General features: G+C 44.6%; 1 protein-coding gene across 4 annotated transcripts in view; it reads left to right on the top strand.

Annotated features, from left to right (window-relative positions):
* Positions 1-21,161, top strand: part of Irf2 (interferon regulatory factor 2) — a 104,237-nt gene that overhangs the window by 46,747 nt on the left and 36,329 nt on the right. For all 4 annotated transcript variants that reach the window (XM_050147233.1, XM_050147230.1, XM_050147232.1 and 1 more), the window contains 4 exons: positions 5,728-5,820; positions 17,759-17,858; positions 18,550-18,726; positions 19,025-19,071. In XM_050147233.1, the coding sequence (XP_050003190.1) occupies positions 5,734-5,820; positions 17,759-17,858; positions 18,550-18,726; positions 19,025-19,071 (411 nt within the window). In that variant the 5' untranslated portion in view covers positions 5,728-5,733. The remainder of the gene's footprint in view (positions 1-5,727; positions 5,821-17,758; positions 17,859-18,549; positions 18,727-19,024; positions 19,072-21,161) is intronic.

The raw sequence follows: 21,161 nt of genomic DNA, 5'->3' as shown, positions 1-21,161 counted from the left end.
GAAAGCTCCAGGGCTTCCTTTTCCTGGCCGAGTGTTGGTCTTTAGTGGTTGCCTTCATCACCTGAATGTCCCCCAAGTTCTGGTCAGCTTCTGAGCCTCGCACCCTCCTCCCAGGAGTCGGCACTGCCACTAGGATGGTTCGACATCTCTAGAAGAACAGAACATCAGCATGATTGAAATTGTATTTTAGGCAGATGCATGTACTGGTGGCATATGAGAAAGAGAAACTGGAAAAGGAAATGTCGAAATGTCAGAATGGCAGAGAGGCCATTGACCACCCTAGTGGATGGCTTTCTAGAGGAAGAAGTAGACCTGGGCTGCCTGCATCGTATAGACTTGATGGGAACTCAGCTGCCCTAGCAGGTTGCTTTTCAACAGTTCTCCAACCTACCCCTCTATAGGGATTGATACGTCCTAACCAAGTCCCTCTCTCCTAGGCCTTCAATATTCGAATAATAAAACTCTACAAAACCTTAGTGGTAATACCCAGTACATCTGAAGCTAATAGCAAAGGCAGTCATGGATAGTATTGCCATCCCAAGAACCACATCTCAGTTATTTAGGTGGAAATTCAACATGGCGGCTGACAGCACTATTCAGGACCATGATGACATTGTCAACTTCATGTGGGGAGGACCACGCCATGGTGTGTTAATCACAAGTACCTTGCATGGCTTGATGCAGTGACCTAGACACCACCGATTAACCAAACAGTGGTTCCATCTTATCGTGGGTTTTGCTTCCTGTGGTTTCTATTGCCCTGGGTCAACTGTGTTCTGAAAATATTGTGTAAAATTCCATAAAGAGACGTGAAGTTTTAAATCACACATTGTTCCAAGTGGTAGAAGGATATTCCATGCCTATGGCTCTATCCCACCTGCCCAGTAAATCATCCACGTGTCCTGTGTATCCGTGTTGTGTGCTACTTTGTCATTAGATCCATCCGAGTTAGCAGATCACCTGTCACAGTATTGCTTTGTCTGCATTCAAGTAACTCTTACTCTACTTAAGCTGGCCTCACAGGGCAAGGGGTAGTGAGGCTAGCTATCAGTGAGCTTGCCGGAAGGAAACCAGAAAATATTTTCTTCATATTCAAAGATAAGAGCCCATTCCATGGTCTACATGTGGTGGTCGGAGGACAACTTTGTGGAATTCGTTCTCTTTTTCCACTGTCGTGTGCTTCCCCAGACCGAGCCAGCCCTGGTTAGTTGGAGAAATTTAGCTTTTTGTTTTGTAGGTAATTTTAAAAGCAAGGATAATGTCACCACTTTTTTTTAGAGGTAGCTATTATAGATTCTAGGGCGCATCTGTCGGAATGTAGGGCTCAGTGACTCCTCAAGGGACAGAGCACTAAGAACAAAGCGAAGATGCATTCTCCTTCAGCTACAGTGTGTGACGGTCTCAGTAGGCATGCGTGGTGTTGTAAACAGTGGGAGAAAAACAATGAAAATAAACACAGGAAACTCTTAAACATTTGTATATGTTTCTTCGCATATCTTAGTTTCTTTTGTGTTCCTGAAACGAAACACCCGAAGTTGTATCTTTATAAAAAAAAAGACTGATATTAGGCTTGGCGTCGTGAAGGTCTAGGGGCATGGAGATGGTAGAGACCTCTGGCAACGCAGTGACAGAAAGTGTCCGGAATTAAGGTTGAGGGGAGATGCAAGGTCTTCTTACAAAAGTCCTCCCTTTTTTATTCACGGTTGCTTTTTATTTCATGTGCGTGGGTGTTTGCCTACATGTATGGCGCTTCACCATGTATGCAGTGCCTGTAGAGGCCAGAAGAAGACATCAGATTCCTTGGAACGGGAATTACGGACCGTTGTGAGATGCCGTGTGGGTCCTAGGAACCAAACCCCGGCCCTCTACGAGAGCAGTTGGTGCTCTTAACCATGGAGCCATTTCTCCAGCTCCCTCACAACCGCTCCCTTAGGAATTGACCTGTTCCAGAGACAGCACTGGTCTGCTCATGACACCAGAGGCACTGTAGCCTAATGACCTCGTAGTAGCCTCTATGGCTTGAAGTTGCACCAACTCACCCTACCATACTAGGAGCCAAATTTCTATCATGTGAACCTTTGAGGGATAAGCCAAACAACTAGTGTTTTGGCTAAGGAAGAGATAAACTTTGAATCTGGGCTGAGCTGAACCCCTATTAGTGATGGACCAACAGAAGCCTGGCAATGAAATGAATGGAACAGATCTGTCCACCAGAAATACCAGACATGGGAGGATGCCACAGAATAGCCGGGCTATTCATATGGAGCAATTAAAGGGCATCTGGATCCTGGCTTCTCAGAGCATGGTCTAGGGACCTAAGAGCTTATTAGTTTTCTCTCTGGCATTAGAGGATGTTGCACAATGGCCTTCCAGGACCTGCTGTTCTCTGTCTTTGTGTTTTCTCCCTTCTGGTTCATTCTTGGGCCTGCCATAGTGCAGACTGCATGGCTTAAAACAATAGCAGTGTGTTTGCCACAGTTCTACCGTGAGTCGGAAATCAAGGTGTTAACCTGGCTGTGCTTCCCTGAAGGCTTGAGGGGAGGCTCCGTCCTTGCTACTTCTGGATTCTGGAAGCATTCGTTGGTTTTGGGGGAAGGTCCACCTGGTCTCTGTTGCTGCCTTCATGTGGCTGTCTTCTCTCCACGTCTGTGCCCATAGTTCCTTCTTGGTGTGTGTCTTTGTCTTCGGTTCCCTCTTAGAATGGCATCAGCTTCCAGTGAGACTCTGGTGAGGACATTTTCACCAGTAAAAAAAAAAAAAGTATATAGCTTTGATGTTCTAAAATGGCTTATTTAATACAGGCTGTTGATTAATACTGAATTTACACGGGATGAAGTGGCACACACCTTTAATCCCAGCATCCAGGAGGCAGAGACATGCCAATCTCTGTAAGTTAGAGGCCAGTCTGGTCTACAAATCGAGTTCCAGGGCAGCCAGGGCTACATAGAGCGACCCTGTCTCAAAAATAACAACAAAATGAACTCACAGCCAAGCATATAAATACAACACTGATATGACTCGTGCCTGCATCTCAGAGTAAGTTTTTCTGGCTACATTTATTTTCCCCACAAGGCACAGCACAGACTCTGTGTGCCCGTGTGTGTGCGCGCACACATGCTTAGAAATACAACACAGTACTTTAGCACTGCTTTGGGGACATTTTAAATGACAGCACAGAATAATTTAACATGTCATACTAGATAGACGGTGGAGAAGACTGTGGTTTGTGATAGGAGAGGGGCAGAAAGAACCTGGAGTGTTGCTTTGTTTGACCTCAAGTGGCTGCATCCATACCGGGCATCTTGCATTTCCCCCTTTGGCACAGATCCGCAATGATCAGGAAAGCACTGTAAAGATGGGTTTTCCAATTACAAATACATTTTTAGTAAGATAATTCTCACGTGAAGAACTTCGAAATAATGTGCACCGGCTCTACAAACAGGTTATTTATGAATGGAAATGGAAGGAGCCATACTGCAGATATTTTGCACTGGAAGCAGGGCTGCTCAGGTGTGTGTCTTGCACTGCCCTGCCACTGAGTTTAGGCACGCCAGCACTTCTGTTACCACATCAGAAGAATCTGCTTCTACCTATTCATGACTCCCGTGACTGCCCCTAATTTTGCTATTCTGTCCCCGCTTCACATCTTGAGGTCTTCTTCTGAGGGGGGATTTGAGTAGGTTGCGGTCACCACTTGGCAGGGCACAGCCTTTATGGTGGCGGCAGCGTGCGTAGCTTTCCCCAGTGTTTCCCTTTGGTAACTCCGTGCACGTGTACACGGGGTTCTTCATGTCTCTAGTTCCCTTCTTTACCGAGTCCCGAGTCCTTTAAGAATCAAGACGTCAGTGAGTGTTTTACCATATCCAACCCCCAGACTCTCAATTTCAATCAGAGATCTTGGAATGGATGGATGATGAATGAATGAGTCAGTGAGTGAATGAATGCATGGCGGGAGCAATTTGGGATTCATGAAGAGCAGCTGCATTGGTGACTGCTCCTCACCATCAAGTGCCCTTTCGTGAGGTCTCTAAGGTCCCCATCACTGTCTCAAAGAACAGCCACCTGGAGCCCGCAGATGTTGCGCGAGGCCACAGTTCCGTAGCAGCTTTCCTTGGCTTGCTTAGCGCTTGTGTGGTCCTTGTGGCGAACACTGTAAAGCCAAGGCAGAACCTGGCTTTGCAGAATTACACATTTTACTCGAAGGAGTGGAGTTCATCCTCTCAGAGAGTTCACGGTTGGCATGGGAAGCGAGACTGTGCGCAGCTGAAGAGTTTATAGGCACAATAAGAGAGGAGATGAAAGCCAGGACTTACACAGCTGCCCTAAAGCGATGTCTGCCGCTCAGATAATCAGAGTAAGATCTGTGGGTGGTGGAGGAGTTGGAGGAGGAAGAGTGGCTTCAGGCTGGAGTGATCTGGAATGACCTTTTCTGGAGAAGGAGTTGTTGAGCTTAGGTCTTGGAAGACGCAGAAAGATTGACAAGGCCAAGGAGGAAGGGAGAGTTTGGTGTGAGCCAGAGGCACAGTGGCCTTGAGCTTTGGGAGGGATGCAGAGAATAGATGGGTGGTTCCCATGTACAAAGGTGATTCACATAATGGTGCTTGTTCTCTTGGCACGAGCTGGGGACAGGGCATAGGGGAGAGCTTGGCAAGACAGAGGGGAGAATATGAGGCTTGTATCATCTTGGCCCACATTCATCTGTATGGACTTCTCAGTTAAGTTTGGAGGAAAAGAGTGAAAGAAATGAGAGGGCTCCAGGTTGGAAAGAGGACCGTACTGTCACGTTGCCTGTGAAGTCTTTAGAGTGGAAGCCCAAGTCGGCGCCATCTTTGCTTTCAGGTGTCAGGTTGAATGGAAATTTACAGACATAAGCACCACGAAGACGCAGGGGTGGAAAGTTGGAAGTGACTTTATCCGTGGTCCCATGGTAGCTGGGTTTGGGTGGGAAAAGGACAGACTACCATAGGAGGAGTCTGGTAGGAGTGGAGAGAGGCATTGCGTGGCCTGGTGGGGGACGGATATGCCAACCATGCAAGTGTTTTTCAAAGGGAGAGCAGTGAGCAAAGGGCAAAGGCGCGCGGCTGAGCCAGAGCTGGGAGGCTGGCGTTGAAGAAGAATGCTGGGTGGGGTGGCTAAGAGATGGCGCTGGGGTAGATGGAGAAGCGAAGATGAGAACAGGGCGAGGGGCCTGTGATCTCTGTGATCACGGTGATCTAGTCGGTAACAAACCTTTAGTGAAACCAAATTGGCGAGTGCGTTAATGCCAGTATCGAGAGGTCAATTGTTTATACATCCTAGATCCTCCAAGGGATGTGTCGGTTACCATAGTTTGCCTCAGAACTGTTGGCCTGGCGTTTGCTTGGCGTAAGGTGAAATACTGGTCCTTGAATGTCTGATCTGTTGCCAGTTATGCTGCACGACCAGCTTAGAGAGGATGAGGGTGGGGAAAGCTTGGGTTGAGGCAAAGGCACTAAGAGGCATCTGGGCCTCCCGCTAGCTGGACATGTGGCACACCATGCCCATAAAAACTCTCTTCTGCCGAGAATCAGCATAGAGACGGTCAGGCCTGGTCCATTTTGCCACCCACTGAAAGATCAGGTGAAGGAGCAGGTGGCAGGAGAGCTACCAACTCCTCCTAGGAAAGGATCATGCCAGGGGTGTAGAAGGTCGTGGTGCAGATAGGATAGCTGCAGAAATACCCATTGCTCTGCTTTTCTTCCGCCACAGGGTACCATGCCGGTGGAAAGGATGCGAATGCGCCCATGGCTGGAGGAACAGATAAATTCAAATACAATACCGGGGCTAAAGTGGCTGAATAAGGTAGGTATGTTGGGTGTGTGTGTGTGTGTATGTGTGTGTGTGTGTGTGTGTGTGTGTGTGTGTGTGTGTATGTATGTGCATTGTTGGGGGAATGAGAGACAGAGAGAAGAGGAGAGGAGAGGAGAAGAGAAGGGGGAAAGGAAGGGAAGGAGACATTACTTGTTGAAAGTGCCCACGGGACCACCAGTAAAGTTGTGTTCTGAATCTTTTGCTCATTCATACAGGAAACACCCAGCTAACAATGATCACAAAACATGAATTTTTCATGTCAAAAAGGTTTTGGTCACGTTTCTGAAATAAAGTGGGCTACAGAGAAGGGGTGAATTTAGGGAGGAGGAGGGATGGAATCCAGGTGATGGACACACTAGTCATGAAGGAGGATATAAAGATAATTGTTTTCCTGGTTTCCATTGATATTATCTTTTTTATGGTGGATAAGTACATGAAAATACAATGGATGGGGAAAGATAAAATCCACCATGAAGCCCCACAGTTTCAGCACGGCTGCTCTCAGCGTTCAGAAGCTCATGGAGATGTATAGACTTTGGGTCTGGCTAATCTCCCGGCATGATGCTTTTCTCTTGCAAGTTCTTTATGGTAAAATTTAACCATTAAATTTTTTTTTTTTTGGTTGTTGTTGTTTTAATTTATCATCTTCTCAGACTGTCACCTCAACCCGAGTACCAGTTGTAGCCTTTGCTTTTCAGGTGACTTTGTGAAGCTCCATTTGTGGTTTCTCCCCACCCTTGCCCTTCCTCCCCTTCCTCAGGTGCCCTCTTCACTGCTCCAAGGGCTCAGGCACTAAAGGACAAAGGGGCTTCACGGTGGTGTTTGTTTTTGTCTGACTGGAGGATCCTAACCTTTGAAAGATTCTTTATTTCAAGAACTTTTGCTTTTTCCTTAAAAACAAAACAAAACAGTACTGTCATGCTGGGTGTGGTGTTGCTTACCTTTATTTCCAGAACTTGGGAGGCAAAAGCAGCCTGGTGAGGATCTCTGAGTCTGAGGCCAGTCTGGTTGACAGGGTGAGTTCTAGGCCAGCCTGGATACACAGCAAGACTCGGTCCAGAAAATAGACACAAAAGTACTGTCACGACATGAAACTCCATTTGTATGTCCACTTAGCCTAAATAAGTAGTTATAAATCATTTGCATTTCCCCAAATATGCACACATACGTGCACACACACACACACACACATGCATATGCACGCACACACGTGCACACTTACTTTGTTAACCGCAGCACTCTCAACTTACCTAGCTATTAGAGGTAAATCGAGGAGAGATAATGTGGGCAATTTTGCTTTAATCTAAAAATGCACGCTTACAGACTAGAGCAGTGGTTCTCCCGCTTCTGAACGCTGTGACCCTTTATTTCAGCCTCTTACATTGTGGGACCCCCTACCATAAAATTAGTTTCATTGGTACTTCATAGCTATGATTTTCTACTGTTATGAATGATAATATAAATATCCGCTATACAGGCTATCTGTGGAGTGACTTCTGTGAAAGGGTCATTCAACCCCAAAGGGGCCACAATCCCACAGGCTGAAAAATACTGGTTCAGAGTAACAGCTCCATAGAACACATTATGCCTTCTCTAAAGAGCCCCAAGGGAGGATTTTTTTCCTCCTTCCACCAAGAACACCAACAATTCTGAGCACACGTCTCTTTCTTCTTTTCTGCCCTATTCCTCTTGTCTTCTAATCTTGAGGACATGGTGAATGAATTAATGAGTCAGGCTTTGTTTTCCCACCAGGTGTAAGGGCTTAAAGCCAGAGAGAGACCGTGGCCTGCTTTTAATGAGTGAAAAAGATACTGTGAAGTAATTAAAAAAAAAAACACCAAAATGTCTGATTTCATTTTATCTTTTTAGGTCCCGCTGAAATTTTATTCTTCCTCTTGCCCATTTATTTTGAATTTAGTATGACTGTAGTTGGCTATCTGCTTGAGTCTTTTCTGAAATAAGGTGGACCACAGAGGAAATAGAAATAAATAAACCTCTTACTGGCCACACTTGTTCTGTCAGGTACTGGAACGTTTGTGGTAAGCAATACATTTTTTTTCCCCCAAGCTTGCAATATCTATAGTTAGTTGAGGTTTAGGTATATAGTTAGTCTCTTCTAAAAATACAAACAAGAACTCAGGTCACCCTTGATTGCTCAGCGAACAGCAGTACAGACATGGGTGAAAAGAAAGATGTGGTAATTCAGAGACAGTATGGGGAGATGTAGAGGAACAGACAACAGCAATGGCAGCTGACTTTTGCTAAGTATTTTGTGCTGCTTCCTCTGTTGAGCAAAGAGTTGCATGCATCAACTCACTTAATCCCTACTCTGGGAAAAGGCTGTTGTTTTTCATGTTGTAGACCAGGAAACTGAGGTGCAGAGAGGTAAGCGGGACTCGTTTGGACTCCTGGCGTGAGATTGAAGTGTTTCTCGGTTCTCAAAAAAAAAAAAAAAAAAGCAACTGATCTCTTTCTGCTATTTCTTTTTCTCACCTGAGTTTTCTATTCTCACTTTTGGTTTGTCCTGAACCACATCTGTATGTAGAGAACATGGTTTATCATTGTTCCTTTTTTTGTCAAGTAGCCACTGACAACCTGTAGTTCGGTGTTCGCTGCAAGAGGTTGACCAGTAGTCTGTACCTTCAAAGCCCCATTTCAACCTCTAGAACTTGGGAATTGAGCTTTTAGATGCAGTAAGGACTTCAAGATGAGAACATGTGGACTATCTGCCTGGGCCCTAAATTCAAGGGCAGGCATCTTTAGAAGACACGAAAGAACACACCCACACAGAGGAAAAGCTTTGTGAAGACAGAGGGGGTGCAATCAAGCCACAGGCAAAGGGACTTCTAGGTCTAGCAGAAGCTGCAAGAGAGAGGAAAGACTCTTCTAGAAGTTTTGAAAAACATTGAAAGCCTGCCAACACCTTAATTTTGGATTTCTGACTTTTAGAACTGTAATAGAATGTATTTCCACTATAAACCACCCAGGGTTTGGTCATTTTTTTTTTTTTAATAATAGCCCTAGGAAAAAAGTCTGCCTATCAGTACTTCCTCCTCTGTGGAGACACCTTTCCACTGCCCATCACCACAGTGGTGGTGCTAAAAAGGCCATGTGCTGTGAACTCTGCCTTGTTCCTATTTTTTTCTGCTCTAGGGCCAGAGATAATAATTTCTCATTGTATAACCAAACCCTTAGCATGCTCAGGGGACCCTCCCTGTTAGGCTCCCTTCTCTGTCTCTTGGCACCACAATTCTCTTCCTAAAGAAGAGGAGGGAAGGAAACCTCCTTGTCATCTTACGGGTGCTTTTGCTAGGACTGGACCTGAGGCCATCTGGCTGAAAGGAGCCTGTCACTGGCTCTAGCTACCTGAGTTTCTCAGAATAGCGTTGGCACAGGAGTGCCTCGGCTGCTGAGGGTCTGAGGGTCCCTGTTAGGCAGGTCACCCACAAGGGCTAGAGTACAGCATCTGTGTGTCTGGGCACATGGACAAAACAGGCCTGAGATGGGTCAGGGTATTTTCTGTCCATACCTAAACTCCCACAGGGATCTTTTTTATAGGTTTTCTCTAACTTAAGCTTGTTGGCACTCATCTGTCACCGAGAGCCTGTTGTTTTTCCCTCACAAGCACTTCCAGAACCCTCTTGGTAGTCTGAGTGGTTTGAGGCCATTCCAAAATTTATTTCCTGTTGAAGATTGTTGGGATTCTAGGTAAAGAAATGTACTAGCCCCAAGACTTTGGGTCCAACTTGTTAAAAGCATACAAACAAACACACAAAAATCTAGAAGCTTCTTTAAGGAACTAGGATACTCCTATCAGACCTGACCTACTTCCCAAAACAGCACTAACCCATTTGCAAGGGCAGAACCTATGATCTAATTATTCTCCACTGGACCCCCCGTCACTTAAAGGTTCTATCATCTCAACCTATTCACACTGCAGACCAAGACAGCCTTGCAAGAAACACTCAAGCCACATCCAAACCATAGCAGTTGATACTCAGAATGCATTTTTACCAATGCCTGGAAGCTGTCAATACAGGGCACAGTTGTCCTGATGGTTACTCTATAAAGAGTGCCAGACCCAGTGCCTGACCAAGTAGGAGGCTCTCTATAGAGGGGCTTGTGAGCCTGTGAACAAAGGTAATAGGCCCAAATTCATGGGATTGGCTACTCTCGTGTCTGCCTCCAACGAAGAGTCCAGCCTCGGTAGGATGTTCTTAGACAGACACAAGTAGGTGATTAAGTCTTAATTTGTTTCCATTTCCCACTCCTAATAAAATTGAAGGATATCTGTCATATAGCGGGGTCCAACGGCAGTGGAAGAGTCTAGACGTGAACTTCTAGGATGTTGCCAAAGCAGCATCTGCATCACTTGTACATGAGGCCCTGGAAGGACCATCTACTTCTTACGACAGTGTTTGCAGATGACATAGTCTGACCGAATCATATGTCGAGAAGGAATAGGAGGCCAAATTCTCATATGCCCGTATCTGGATTTCTTGCTTCTTGCTTTATCTTTCCTGTGTGTATGTGTGTATGTGTGTGTGTGTGGGGGGGGTATCTTAAAGCCATTGGATGATGGTGTTCATCTGTAAGATTTAGGGTATTTTCTTACCTCTCTACTATATCATTGTAAATTGAACAAAGTAAATTGTAGTTTTTCTAGTATCGCTGTCCCACTTATATTCAGATGCCTTGTGTACTCCCAAGATAACTTTTAAAAATAAGTTATTTTTTGAGATTATAAATATAATTACATCACTTCCTCCTTTTATGCCCTCCCATTTACCACCCCCCCCTCTCTTTTAAATTTGTAGCCCTTTTTTATTCAATTGTTTTTTATATGTCTATTCTTAAACACAAAATTTTGACCTGCTTAGTCAGTATGTTACATGTATGTATGTTTTCAGGATCGACCGTTTGGATGACCGGTTAAATAACTGGTCGGTGTGCTCCTCCCTGGGGAAGACAATTTCTCTCGTTCTCAGCATTCCTTAGGTGCCCATGGCTCTTATCTGGGGTTGAAGCCTCCTGAGCTTCCCCCCTTCCATATTAACACATCCATTGGTGCCATCCTTGTTCGGACAGCCAGTTGGTGAGACTTCATGGGTGTGCTTTCGGACATATCTAGGAAACACAATCTCACGGCAAACTCCTTTTTCCTCTGGCCCTTACAATCTTTTTACCCCCTGTTATGCAATGATCCCTGAGTCTTAGGTACAAGAATTGCATTGTTGGTGCAGCAGTTAGGACTGGCTTCTCCTACTCTGCCTTTTGATTGATTGTTTTCTGCAGCGGTCTCTGTCTGTTGTGATGAGTTTCCTTGGTGATGGATGAAAACTACACTTACCTGTTGGCATTAGAACAAATATTTAGGATGTAATTAATGATTGTGCTGGTTTAGCAAAGTGGAGGTTGCAGATTCTCCTTAAAGATCCTTAATTTCACTATTCCTGGGTACTTGCCTGGGTTTTCAGTACTAGACATGATTTCCCTCTTGACGAGTGGATCTTATATCCAAGGTCCAACTAGAGATCTGTTGGTTACCACCCAGATATTCTGTGCCACTACAGAACCTTTAGGGTTAGCGCGTAATTCTGGTCATCCTTGTGCTTCATAGGGGTCAAAACTGGGCAGGATTTTTGGCGGCCTCCCTCCTTTGGGATGACACCTTCTGAATCCACCACCGCCTGGGCTGGCTATGTTTTCTTATAGGAGTTTTAGATTTTCAGGTTTGAGCTTGAGATCTTTGATCTGTTTGGAGTTTAGTTTTTGTGAAAGGTGATAGATCCTGGTCTAATTTCTTTCTTCTGTGTGTGGTCAGTAATAAGTTTCCCCAGCACCATTGTTGAAGATGCTTTCTTGACCCTGTATCCTGCCGCACTGCTGAACTTATCATTTCTAGATGTTTTCCGGTAGAAATTTTGGTATCTCTAATGTATAGTATCATGCCATTTGCAAGCAGAGGTGGTTTGATTTCTTCTTTCCTATTTATATCCCGTTAATTTCCCTCTCTTGCCTTATTGCGCTCTAGCAAGTGCAAAGGAATGGGGGATAGTGGTCATCCCTGTCTATTTTCTGATTTAAGTGGGATTGATTTAAGCTTTTCTTCATTTAGGATGACATTGTCTTGAATTTCTCACATATAGCCTTCCAGCCTACTCTATCTAGAACTTTTATCTTGAAGGCATGTTGAATCTTGCATCTATTGTGATGATCATGTGATTTTTGTCTTTAAGTCCATTTATGTGGCCTATTCCTTTTATTGACTTGTGAGGCATCATAGTTTTGATGTATTTCTGTGTTTGACTCAAGTCTCTTCTGACTGTGAGCGTAAGTGCCCTGTTTTGGCTTCCTTTCTTGCATTGGCTTGTGGGAGAATCCAGGCTAGTCCCGGATTTTTCTCTATGGTTACTTGTCTTTTTTTTGAGGTCATTTATTTAAGAATGAAGGAGGCAGCTGCTGCTGAGTGCATCATCTCTCTCATGGCTCTGTGTTTTCCGTTCTCGTTGTTGATATTCACAGTAGAGATCCTAGACCAAGGCTCTGTGGCCACGCCTCAGATCAAAGGACTTTCTCTTTTCTTCATTTTGAAACAGGCTTGTGTTTATAAGGGCTATCTCTGCACAGGGTAAAAAAGTCCAAACAGAAGGAACAAACCAGTTAGAACATCTTATCAGTGTTAGGGGGAAATGAAGCAAAGAGAGATGACAGAGCTAGTTTCCATGGGGACCAAGGTGTGTGTGGTTCCCCTTGCTCAAGAGAGCCTCAGGTGATTTTCTCAGCTCAGTTGGTCAGGTCTGTTCATATGCACACATGGGAGGACTCAGGGGAAGTCTTGCCACTCAAAGTGTGTACAACCACCGTGCACGCAGGACTAGAGGGATTCTGGGCCCCTGGAGTGTGGAGATGCCTCAGGGTCTGGGCAGACACAGACAGTTTCTGTTCATTGCCACTCAAGGATCTTTGATAAGATGCCTGTGTAAAATCTCAGTTTAAAAATGATTCTTGGGTTTAGAGAGATGGTTCAGCCATTAAAAGAGTATACTGCTTTTGGACAGGACTCTACCTCAGTTCCCAACACCCACATCCGGTGACTCCCAACCCAGCTGTGACCCCAGCTTCAGGGGATCCTCTAGATCTGCACTGATATACACATAGGCTTCCCCACAACACATCCCCCCCCACAGACACACAGATACACAGACACAACACATCCCTCCCACAGACACACTCTAGTTCAGTTCCAGGCACCCACATTGGGTGGCTCCCAAACAGTTGTGACTCCAGCTTTGGGGGATCAAATGCCCCCTGAATCTGCACTTATATATTCATATACTATCTCTCACCCCAAACACACACACACACACATTTTTACATTAAATTATTTTTTAAGCTCCCAGATGCATTTATTTAGCAGTATGAAAAAGTAGTGAAAAGTTATGTGTAGTCTTTAAAAAGCTTACCCCTTTAACTATTTTAGAGCACGCATTTCAGAGTCATTAGACACCTTCAGAGTATTTCACAGCCATCACAACCAATTCCTTCCAACCCGTTTTTCACCCCACCCAAATAAACCGCCATATTCGTTAACCAGTCACTACAATTTCTTCCTTCCCTGGTTCTTGGCAACAGCTGAGCTGCCTCCAGCCCGCATAGCTTTGCTCTTCCTGGTTGTTCCATATAAACGGGGCCATTTCATGGTTGTTCCTTTGTGTCGGGGTTCTTCTTGTCCGTACCGTCTCATACAGTTGAACATGGGGTTGCATGTGTCAGTACTCCGTTCCTGATCTGTAAATGAAATGGAATGACATCCAGTGGGAAAAATGAAGCAGAATGGAGTGATATTCCATCGAATGCCCTTGCTACACGTAGTTTATGGATTCACCAGCCGGTGGGCATGAGGGCTGTTTCTATCTTTGGGCTTTATTACTATGTGCACATCCACATATCACAAGTTGAATACTTGTAATTCTTTGAGCACACATCCAGACAGTCAGTGAAATTCTGGAGTGGCCAGCAGGCAACTTGTGTGTTTAACTTCCTGAGGACTGGCCATACCGTTTCCCACAATGGCTCTGCCATTCCACATTTGCTTAGCCGTGCTGGAGGGTTCCCGTGTCTCCCGATTCTCAGCGATGCCTTCTATATTCTAGCTTTCTTTTCTTTCCTCTAGCCATTCCGGTGGGGATGAGATGCATGTTGTTTTAATTTGTAATCCTTTAGCGACTCAAGGTCTTTTGGGGATTTTAACTCATGTCAGGATGGTCTGTTCTGGCAATTGCTAGATTCAGTCATCGTTTTTATGAATTCACGATTCTTGTTTGATTCCTGTGAATCCTATTGAATTCCTATTCGTGTGTGTGTGTGTGCACAAATGTGTGTGCGTGTGTGTGTGCATGCTCATGCATGCAGTTCTTGAAAAGACGTTACTTAATGTCTTGTGGAGTAGAATTCAGGTTGTGTTACATCAGAACTCTTCATCTGGGAAGAAAATACGACACGTTTTTCAGAGTCTATATTCAAGCGAGAAGCTTTAAATTATAGGGGTGGAATCCTTTTTTTAAAGAGTACTTTGTATTTATTCGTTGACAGCTTCATCCATGTAAACAATATACTTTGACCGTATCCATCTCAAACTCCCTTTCCACTCCTTCTAGACCTTTCCCAGATAGACCCCCTCTATTAGTTCCTCCTCCACGCGCACGGGCGTGGGGCCAGCAGCCTTAGCATGAGCAGAGTCCTAGCGGCCACACCCCCCAAAGGAAATGGCCCTCCCTCCCTGACCAGCCTCAGCTGACAGTAGATCTTATAGGAGGCTATGGGGGCCTGTCTCCCTTTCAGTCTTCATTTTGACTGGTTTGGTTTTGTGCAGATAACCATAGCTGCAGCTGCTGGTCCCTAAGTGCAATAGTTCTTCTTCTGTGCTGTTCCCTGAGTCTGGAGGGGATTGAAAGACATCCCATTTAAGGCCGAACACTCAAGAGTCACTTACTCTCTGCACTTTGCCTGCATGGAATGCTACCCACTGCAAAAAGAAACTTCTCTAGCTAAAGAGGAGAACAACACTATTGTGTGGGTTTTAGCAAAACATTTAGAAGGCAGGTTGATAGCATGTCAACTCAGCAAAATGTTGTACTGGGTTTCCAACTGGGGCCTATGACTTTCACAGTCACGGGATTTTGAACAAGTTTACAATGCCAGGCACACATTCCCACCCGTGGAGCAGGCCTCGAGTGTGATCAGAAAGCAGTTGGTTTCTAGTGTCCATGCCACTGTGGCACCAGCGGGTACATCTTGCCCGGCTGCATTACTCTGCATGCAGAATCCAGTGCCGAACCAATGAGAGTTTAATACCACGGATGCGTTTTCTCCCCCAGCATCCTCACAGCACCTTCTCGGATTTTGAAATCTAGCCAACAGGGAAAATATTTCCATGAAATCAGTTCCTTTTTATTTGTATTCATTTTCACAAGGACACCAGAAGCAGCATCAAGCAATTTTGCTCTCTGATTTTCACACACATTAAAACACTAAAATTCCACTCAACCTTCAGTCCTCCCGCCCCCCCCCATTGGCTCACCTGTGGCTGCCACACACTGAACAATGCAGAGTTCATGAAAATGCCCGTGGCTTTCAGTTCTTCTTTATTAACGGACTGTTATAAATACAGTAAAAATTCCCACCTAATAACAGTGTTGGAAACTCTCCAGCATTTCAAAATATTGTCAGTTCAGTCTCTGTGTGTGGTTCTGTATAGAGGTCTCCTTGAGATGGCTGGGCCCTTTTCTAGATTTCACTGTGTGAGATCCTGAGTGGAAACCCCCTACTGACCTTCCTTTTTTTTTTTTTCTTTTTTTCTGACCTTCCTTTTTTTTCTCTCCAGGTGTGTGGTGCAGGGAGGTATCCCTAGTACTTAGCAATGATCAGAACTGCCCAGAAGCTTTAAACAAACAAACAAAATACACCTCTCCACCTTACCCACCCCACCCCACCACATTCCACAGAATTCAAGACAGCAGGGCAGAGAATCTACTTCTAGACGGCAAGAGACGATGTGCGGATTAATAAGGGATCCCACATCTGTGGCTCTGAGAAATTTAGATACAGTGAACCAAAAGTTCCTTGGCAAAATAGTTGAATTCCTTTCTTCGGTTCCCTCACTTGTAAAATGGAAATTAGAAGCATCTACTTAGCCCTTGGTCAGTTGCAAGAAACAAAAGTGAGCCTCACGTGGACATCATCGGATGTGCAGGGCACAGGTGTGGTTGAAGGGAGGCCTACCCGCGTAGACATGCATCGTCAGAGGTGCAGGGCACGTGTGCAGTTGGAGGCCTGCCCACGTGGACATGCATTGTCAGATGTGCAGGACACAGGTGCAGTCGAAGGAAGGGCTACCCACTTGGACCTGCATTGTCAGAGGAGCGAGGCACGGGGTGGTTGGAGGGTGGGCTACCCACCTTTCTTTTCACACATGAGGTGTTACTGTGACTAGAACCTTTTTCTAGAGTGTTAGTTTCTGAGCATGTGTTTGCTGGGTTTGGCTTAAGCAGTTATGAGTTGTGTTCAGGAAGTAAGACAGAATTAGTATAAGGTTTGTTGCTGTTTGCTAGAGAATGAGAATGACCTCACAGACTGGATAGCTTTTCATTTCCTGCCCTTATGTCCAGGACAGTAGACCCAGAGGGTTAGAACAGCACATACACACACACACACACACACACATACACACACTAGCCCTAGGTTTGGGAAATACCCATGCAAAACTGAAGATCCTTGTTTTCTGTGGCAGTGGTCTCCAATACACTAGACATTTCTTTAGCAGCACAACAAGAAGAAATAATAGCGTTCATACTAGACGTTCCAACCAGTGACAGGGTTATGTGTGGCTGTATGACCAGGAAGGGAAATAAAGCATGGGACACAACATCGTAGCATAAATCTTCACCTCTGACCTTACAGCACACTCCTGTTCTGTTAGGCTGAGCAAGACTCTGAATTGCTTCCTGGGTGGATTGTCAGAATTAAGGACCCAGTGGGGGCAGTGGGTTTTCTTTTTAAGTTTCCTTCAAATTGCATGTGTATGTATATGTGTTATGTGTTTGCATGTGTACATGCTCATGTGCTTGCCATTGTGCATGTATGATGTTGGATGTCCTCCTCAATGACTCTCCACCTAATTGTTTGAGGCAGTGTCTCTCGGTGAACCTGGGGCCTACTGATTGAGAGAGATGAATTAGCCGGCGTGCTTCAGGGATCTTCTGTCTCTACCTCCCCAGCTTTAGGGTCATAGGCTGTGCTGGATAGATTAATGTCAATTCGACACAAGCTAAAAGTCATCTGAGAGGAGGGGACATCAATTAAGGAAATGTATTCCTAAGATCTGGCTGTAGGCAGGCCTGTAGGGGCATTCCATCTATTAGAGATTGATGGGGGGGGCAGCCCATTGTAGGTGGTGCCATCCCTAGGCTGGTGGTCCTGAATTCTTAAAAAAAAAAAAAACCAGGGTGAGTAAGCCAATAAGCAGGACCCTCCCATGACCTCTGCATCAGCTCCTGTCTCCAGGGTCCCACCCTGATTGAGTTTCTGCCCTGACTTCTTTCAGTGATGAAACGACGTGGAAGCATGAGACAAATAAACCCTTTCCTCACGGAAATTGTAACCCTAACCAAGACATAGGCACACACCACACCTGACTTTTTGTGTGGGTACTTGAACTTGGGTTCTTCATGTTTGCACGGCAAGCGTATGAGCGACCGAGCCATCTTCCCAGACCATGGTGCTTGTTTCACGGTCAGCCCCGCTACATACCCTCACCCACTTAGTTTAACTCAGATGTGGAATTTAGCACAACTTCAGGAGCCCACGCTGTCCTCAGCCAAACCCCAGAACTTCAGCTTTTACTTAACTTTTCCTCCCCTCGTTTCAGGAAAAGAAGATTTTCCAGATCCCCTGGATGCATGCAGCTAGACACGGGTGGGATGTGGAAAAAGATGCGCCGCTCTTCAGAAACTGGGCGATCCACACAGGTATCGACCCTTGCCTTGATTGTTTACATGTTGTTGAATTTAGCTTTCATTACACAAATCTCCTGGCTTATGACCTCATGAAGAGAGCTCTGAAATCCTGTGACTTATCCCCAGGTACATTCAGGGGATGTAAGAGGAGGATAGACGATGTCACTCAGCAGTGATGTCATCCATTGATGTGGTATTCTTATAAGTTCTTAAACATAACGAGGGGGAACTTTAGCACTACTAACTTATAACAATATATTCATTTATTACAAAATTTCTATAGGGAGCTATCTTTAGAAGTGGACTTTGTGCATAATATTTGACGCTAGTTAATTCTGCTTGTTGGCTTTCTAGTCTTCCGTATAGATAGATTCTTCCTTCTTCCATTTTACTTTCCCCTCAAACTGTATGGTAGAACCAGAGAGAACAGCTTGTTCCAGTGCTGTCTCTAGTGTCTAAGTTTTTCAAATAAATTGCCTGTACTTTAGGAAGTACAGCAAAGAAAGATTGTTAGTCGTCTGGGACAAAGAGGCTTTCTGCTCTCTGGTTCTCTCTCTCTCTCTGTCTCTCTCTCTCTCTGTGTGTCTCTCTCTGTCTCTCTCTCTCTATCTCTCTGTCTCTCTCTCTCTCCTGTACTGCTTTAGACTTTTTTGCCTGTGTTAATGTCCCCCATCTTTTTCTTTGTCTTTGGCTATTTTGCTAGGAAAGCATCAGCCAGGAGTAGATAAACCTGATCCAAAAACATGGAAAGCAAATTTTCGATGTGCCATGAATTCCTTGCCTGATATCGAAGAAGTGAAAGATAGAAGTATAAAGAAAGGAAACAATGCCTTCAGAGTGTACCGGATGTTGCCCTTATCTGAACGGCCTTCCAAGAAAGGTAAAGCTCTTTACTGACTAAAGAAATGATCCCTCACTGTAGGCCACAGGGCCCGAGTCTCTTCATTTCTGCCTCTGTAGACACTTTGAAGGGTAGAATACTTGTTCACTCGAGAGGTGATAATTCTGTCTTTACTTGCCTTGGAAAATGACTTTCAAGGCACCGAAGGCCAAAAGATCCGTTTGTGATTTTGATTGTGTACATCTGAGGCAGTAGGTTTCGGGAGGAATTTAATGTGGGGAAGCTCACCTTTCTGTCCTTCCAGAATTGATCCAGAACTCCCTTTTTGTTGCCACAGGAAAGAAACCAAAGACGGAGAAAGAAGAGCGAGTTAAGCACATCAAGGTAATCTTTGGTTGCTTAGAAAGCCCTTGTTGGGACCGTGTATTCATATTCTGTCTCATCAAAGCGAGTAACAGGACCTTTGTGGAGGCTCTGCTCTTTCTCCTCTTCCTATTGTGTTGTATCTATTTATATTTCCTCCTCTGCATGCACTCACTTGCAGACACAAGTACACATATGCTTGGCTTACTCCACTGTCTCAGAGAAAAGCACAAAGATGGAACAGATTCAGAGCTGGACAATCACTCCCTGCTTAGCCTATCACTTAGCTCCAACCAAGCTCCAGCGACCAACTACGTCTAATACTGTGAAATGGGTTTTCAGGCTATGAAATATGTTTGAAAACTATAGTAATTCTTCTTTATTTCTATTAAGAAGTGTTAGCTATCTCTCTGTCCCCATCATAAACTATGAGCTTGAGAACACAGTAGTCCAGACTTTCTAGCCGTGTGAGTCTCCGTGGTTCTTCTCTGTTCCGTGGTTGAGTCAGCCCTTAGTTCTCTGTGGGGATGGGCCTGTGTGCTGGAGGTCTTCAGTTGACTGGATGGTGAAACCACCCCTACATTCCAATCCTCTTTGTACATAGGTGTAGCCCTTGTTAAATAGTGAGAGAGATGTCAGATCCCGTGCCTGACTGAGGAGGCCCATCGGTGGCTAAGAAAAGGGGCAGACAGTACAGTTAGAGACCCAGGGACCATCCAGGAGGTGATGTAGGTCACTGTCTTCTATGTGTAGGGGAAGGGACTGATGGATAAGAGTTGAGTGGCTTGTGTGCATGGCTCCTTAGATGTGAGCTTGAAGAAGTGGAACATTCTGATTTACAATAAAATAAAAAAGTAAGAAAATCACAGAGTGACTGAATTTAGGTTATGCCATTGACTTTGGGAAGGGACAGCATCCTGTGCTGTCATTGGGGCCTGGTCCCCAGGAGTCTCCTCCCCTGCAAGGTATCCTCACTGGAAATGATGGAGTGCTGTTTGTGTAGAAGCTATCCATATTTCCCATTTACTTTAAACTACACCTTAGTTACTTTTAATGCCTAGTATTATATAAAAATTGTTGTGCTGTATCATTTAGGGATCAATAACAAGAAAATTAAGTCTATATATGTTTAGTATAGACCAGTGGTTGGTTGAATACTAGGTATAGAAGTGTGGTATACATATGGTTAAACTGCTATTAGATTTTTTTTAATGTGTATAGGCTTCCTACCTGTATGTCTGTGCACCATGTACATGCCTGGTACCTACAGGGGCTCAGATCCCTTGGAGCTGGATTTATGGACAGTTGTGTAAAATTTACACTAACCACCACCCTAATTTTAGTATTAATCAACTCCTGACCATATTTATTTCATCAGTGCCTCCATCCTCTTCCTGACTTTCAGTATGACATCACAGATATTTGTCCCACTTTGACTTATAGGAACAACTTTTGATAGTTGTCAAAATATTTTGAAGCAAATTTCAAATATGTTGCTTCTTCCATAAATATGTTACTAAATATCTTTAAAAGTAAATCATTTTAGCTGATGTATTTGGCAGTGATTCCTCCGTATTATTAAATATCGAGGCAGTGCTCAGGGCTCCAGTTATCTCAGGAACGTCATTACAGCTTCTTATAATTGTTTTGCCTTATTTAAGACCATATTAAAGGGTATGGTAGGGAGCACACATCTGTAATCCTTGAATTCAGGAGGCTAAGACAGGGAGATCTTGAGGATGAGGCTGTCCTAGATCATGTATTAAGAAAAGAAAAGGAAATTGATATGAGAGCCATGTGTGGTTTTTTTCTTAAGGATTTTTCATTCTTTGTTAGCTTGTTGGTTGGATTTTTTTTTTTTTTTTTGAGACATGGTCTCACTGTGTAGCTGAGGCAAACTCCAGATTTAACAGCAATTCACTTCCCTCAATCTCTCCAATGCTGGGATTATGGACCGGAGCCACCACAGCCAGCTTGAGCGGTTTTATTTTTAATCTGTGGTGTTTTCATATATCTTTTTTTTTATATACAAAGATTATTTTCTCCGTGTGATTATAGAAAACCAGTTATTAGTCATATTGCTTCCCATTGTGTTATTTCTTTAAGCCTAC

This window comes from Alexandromys fortis, unplaced genomic scaffold (assembly GCF_014885135.2).
Source record: "Alexandromys fortis isolate MF-2015 unplaced genomic scaffold, M_Fortis_MF-2015_v1.1 scaffold_32, whole genome shotgun sequence".
Lineage (NCBI taxonomy): Eukaryota > Metazoa > Chordata > Mammalia > Rodentia > Cricetidae > Alexandromys > Alexandromys fortis.
This window is presented reverse-complemented; position numbering and strand designations above follow the sequence as displayed.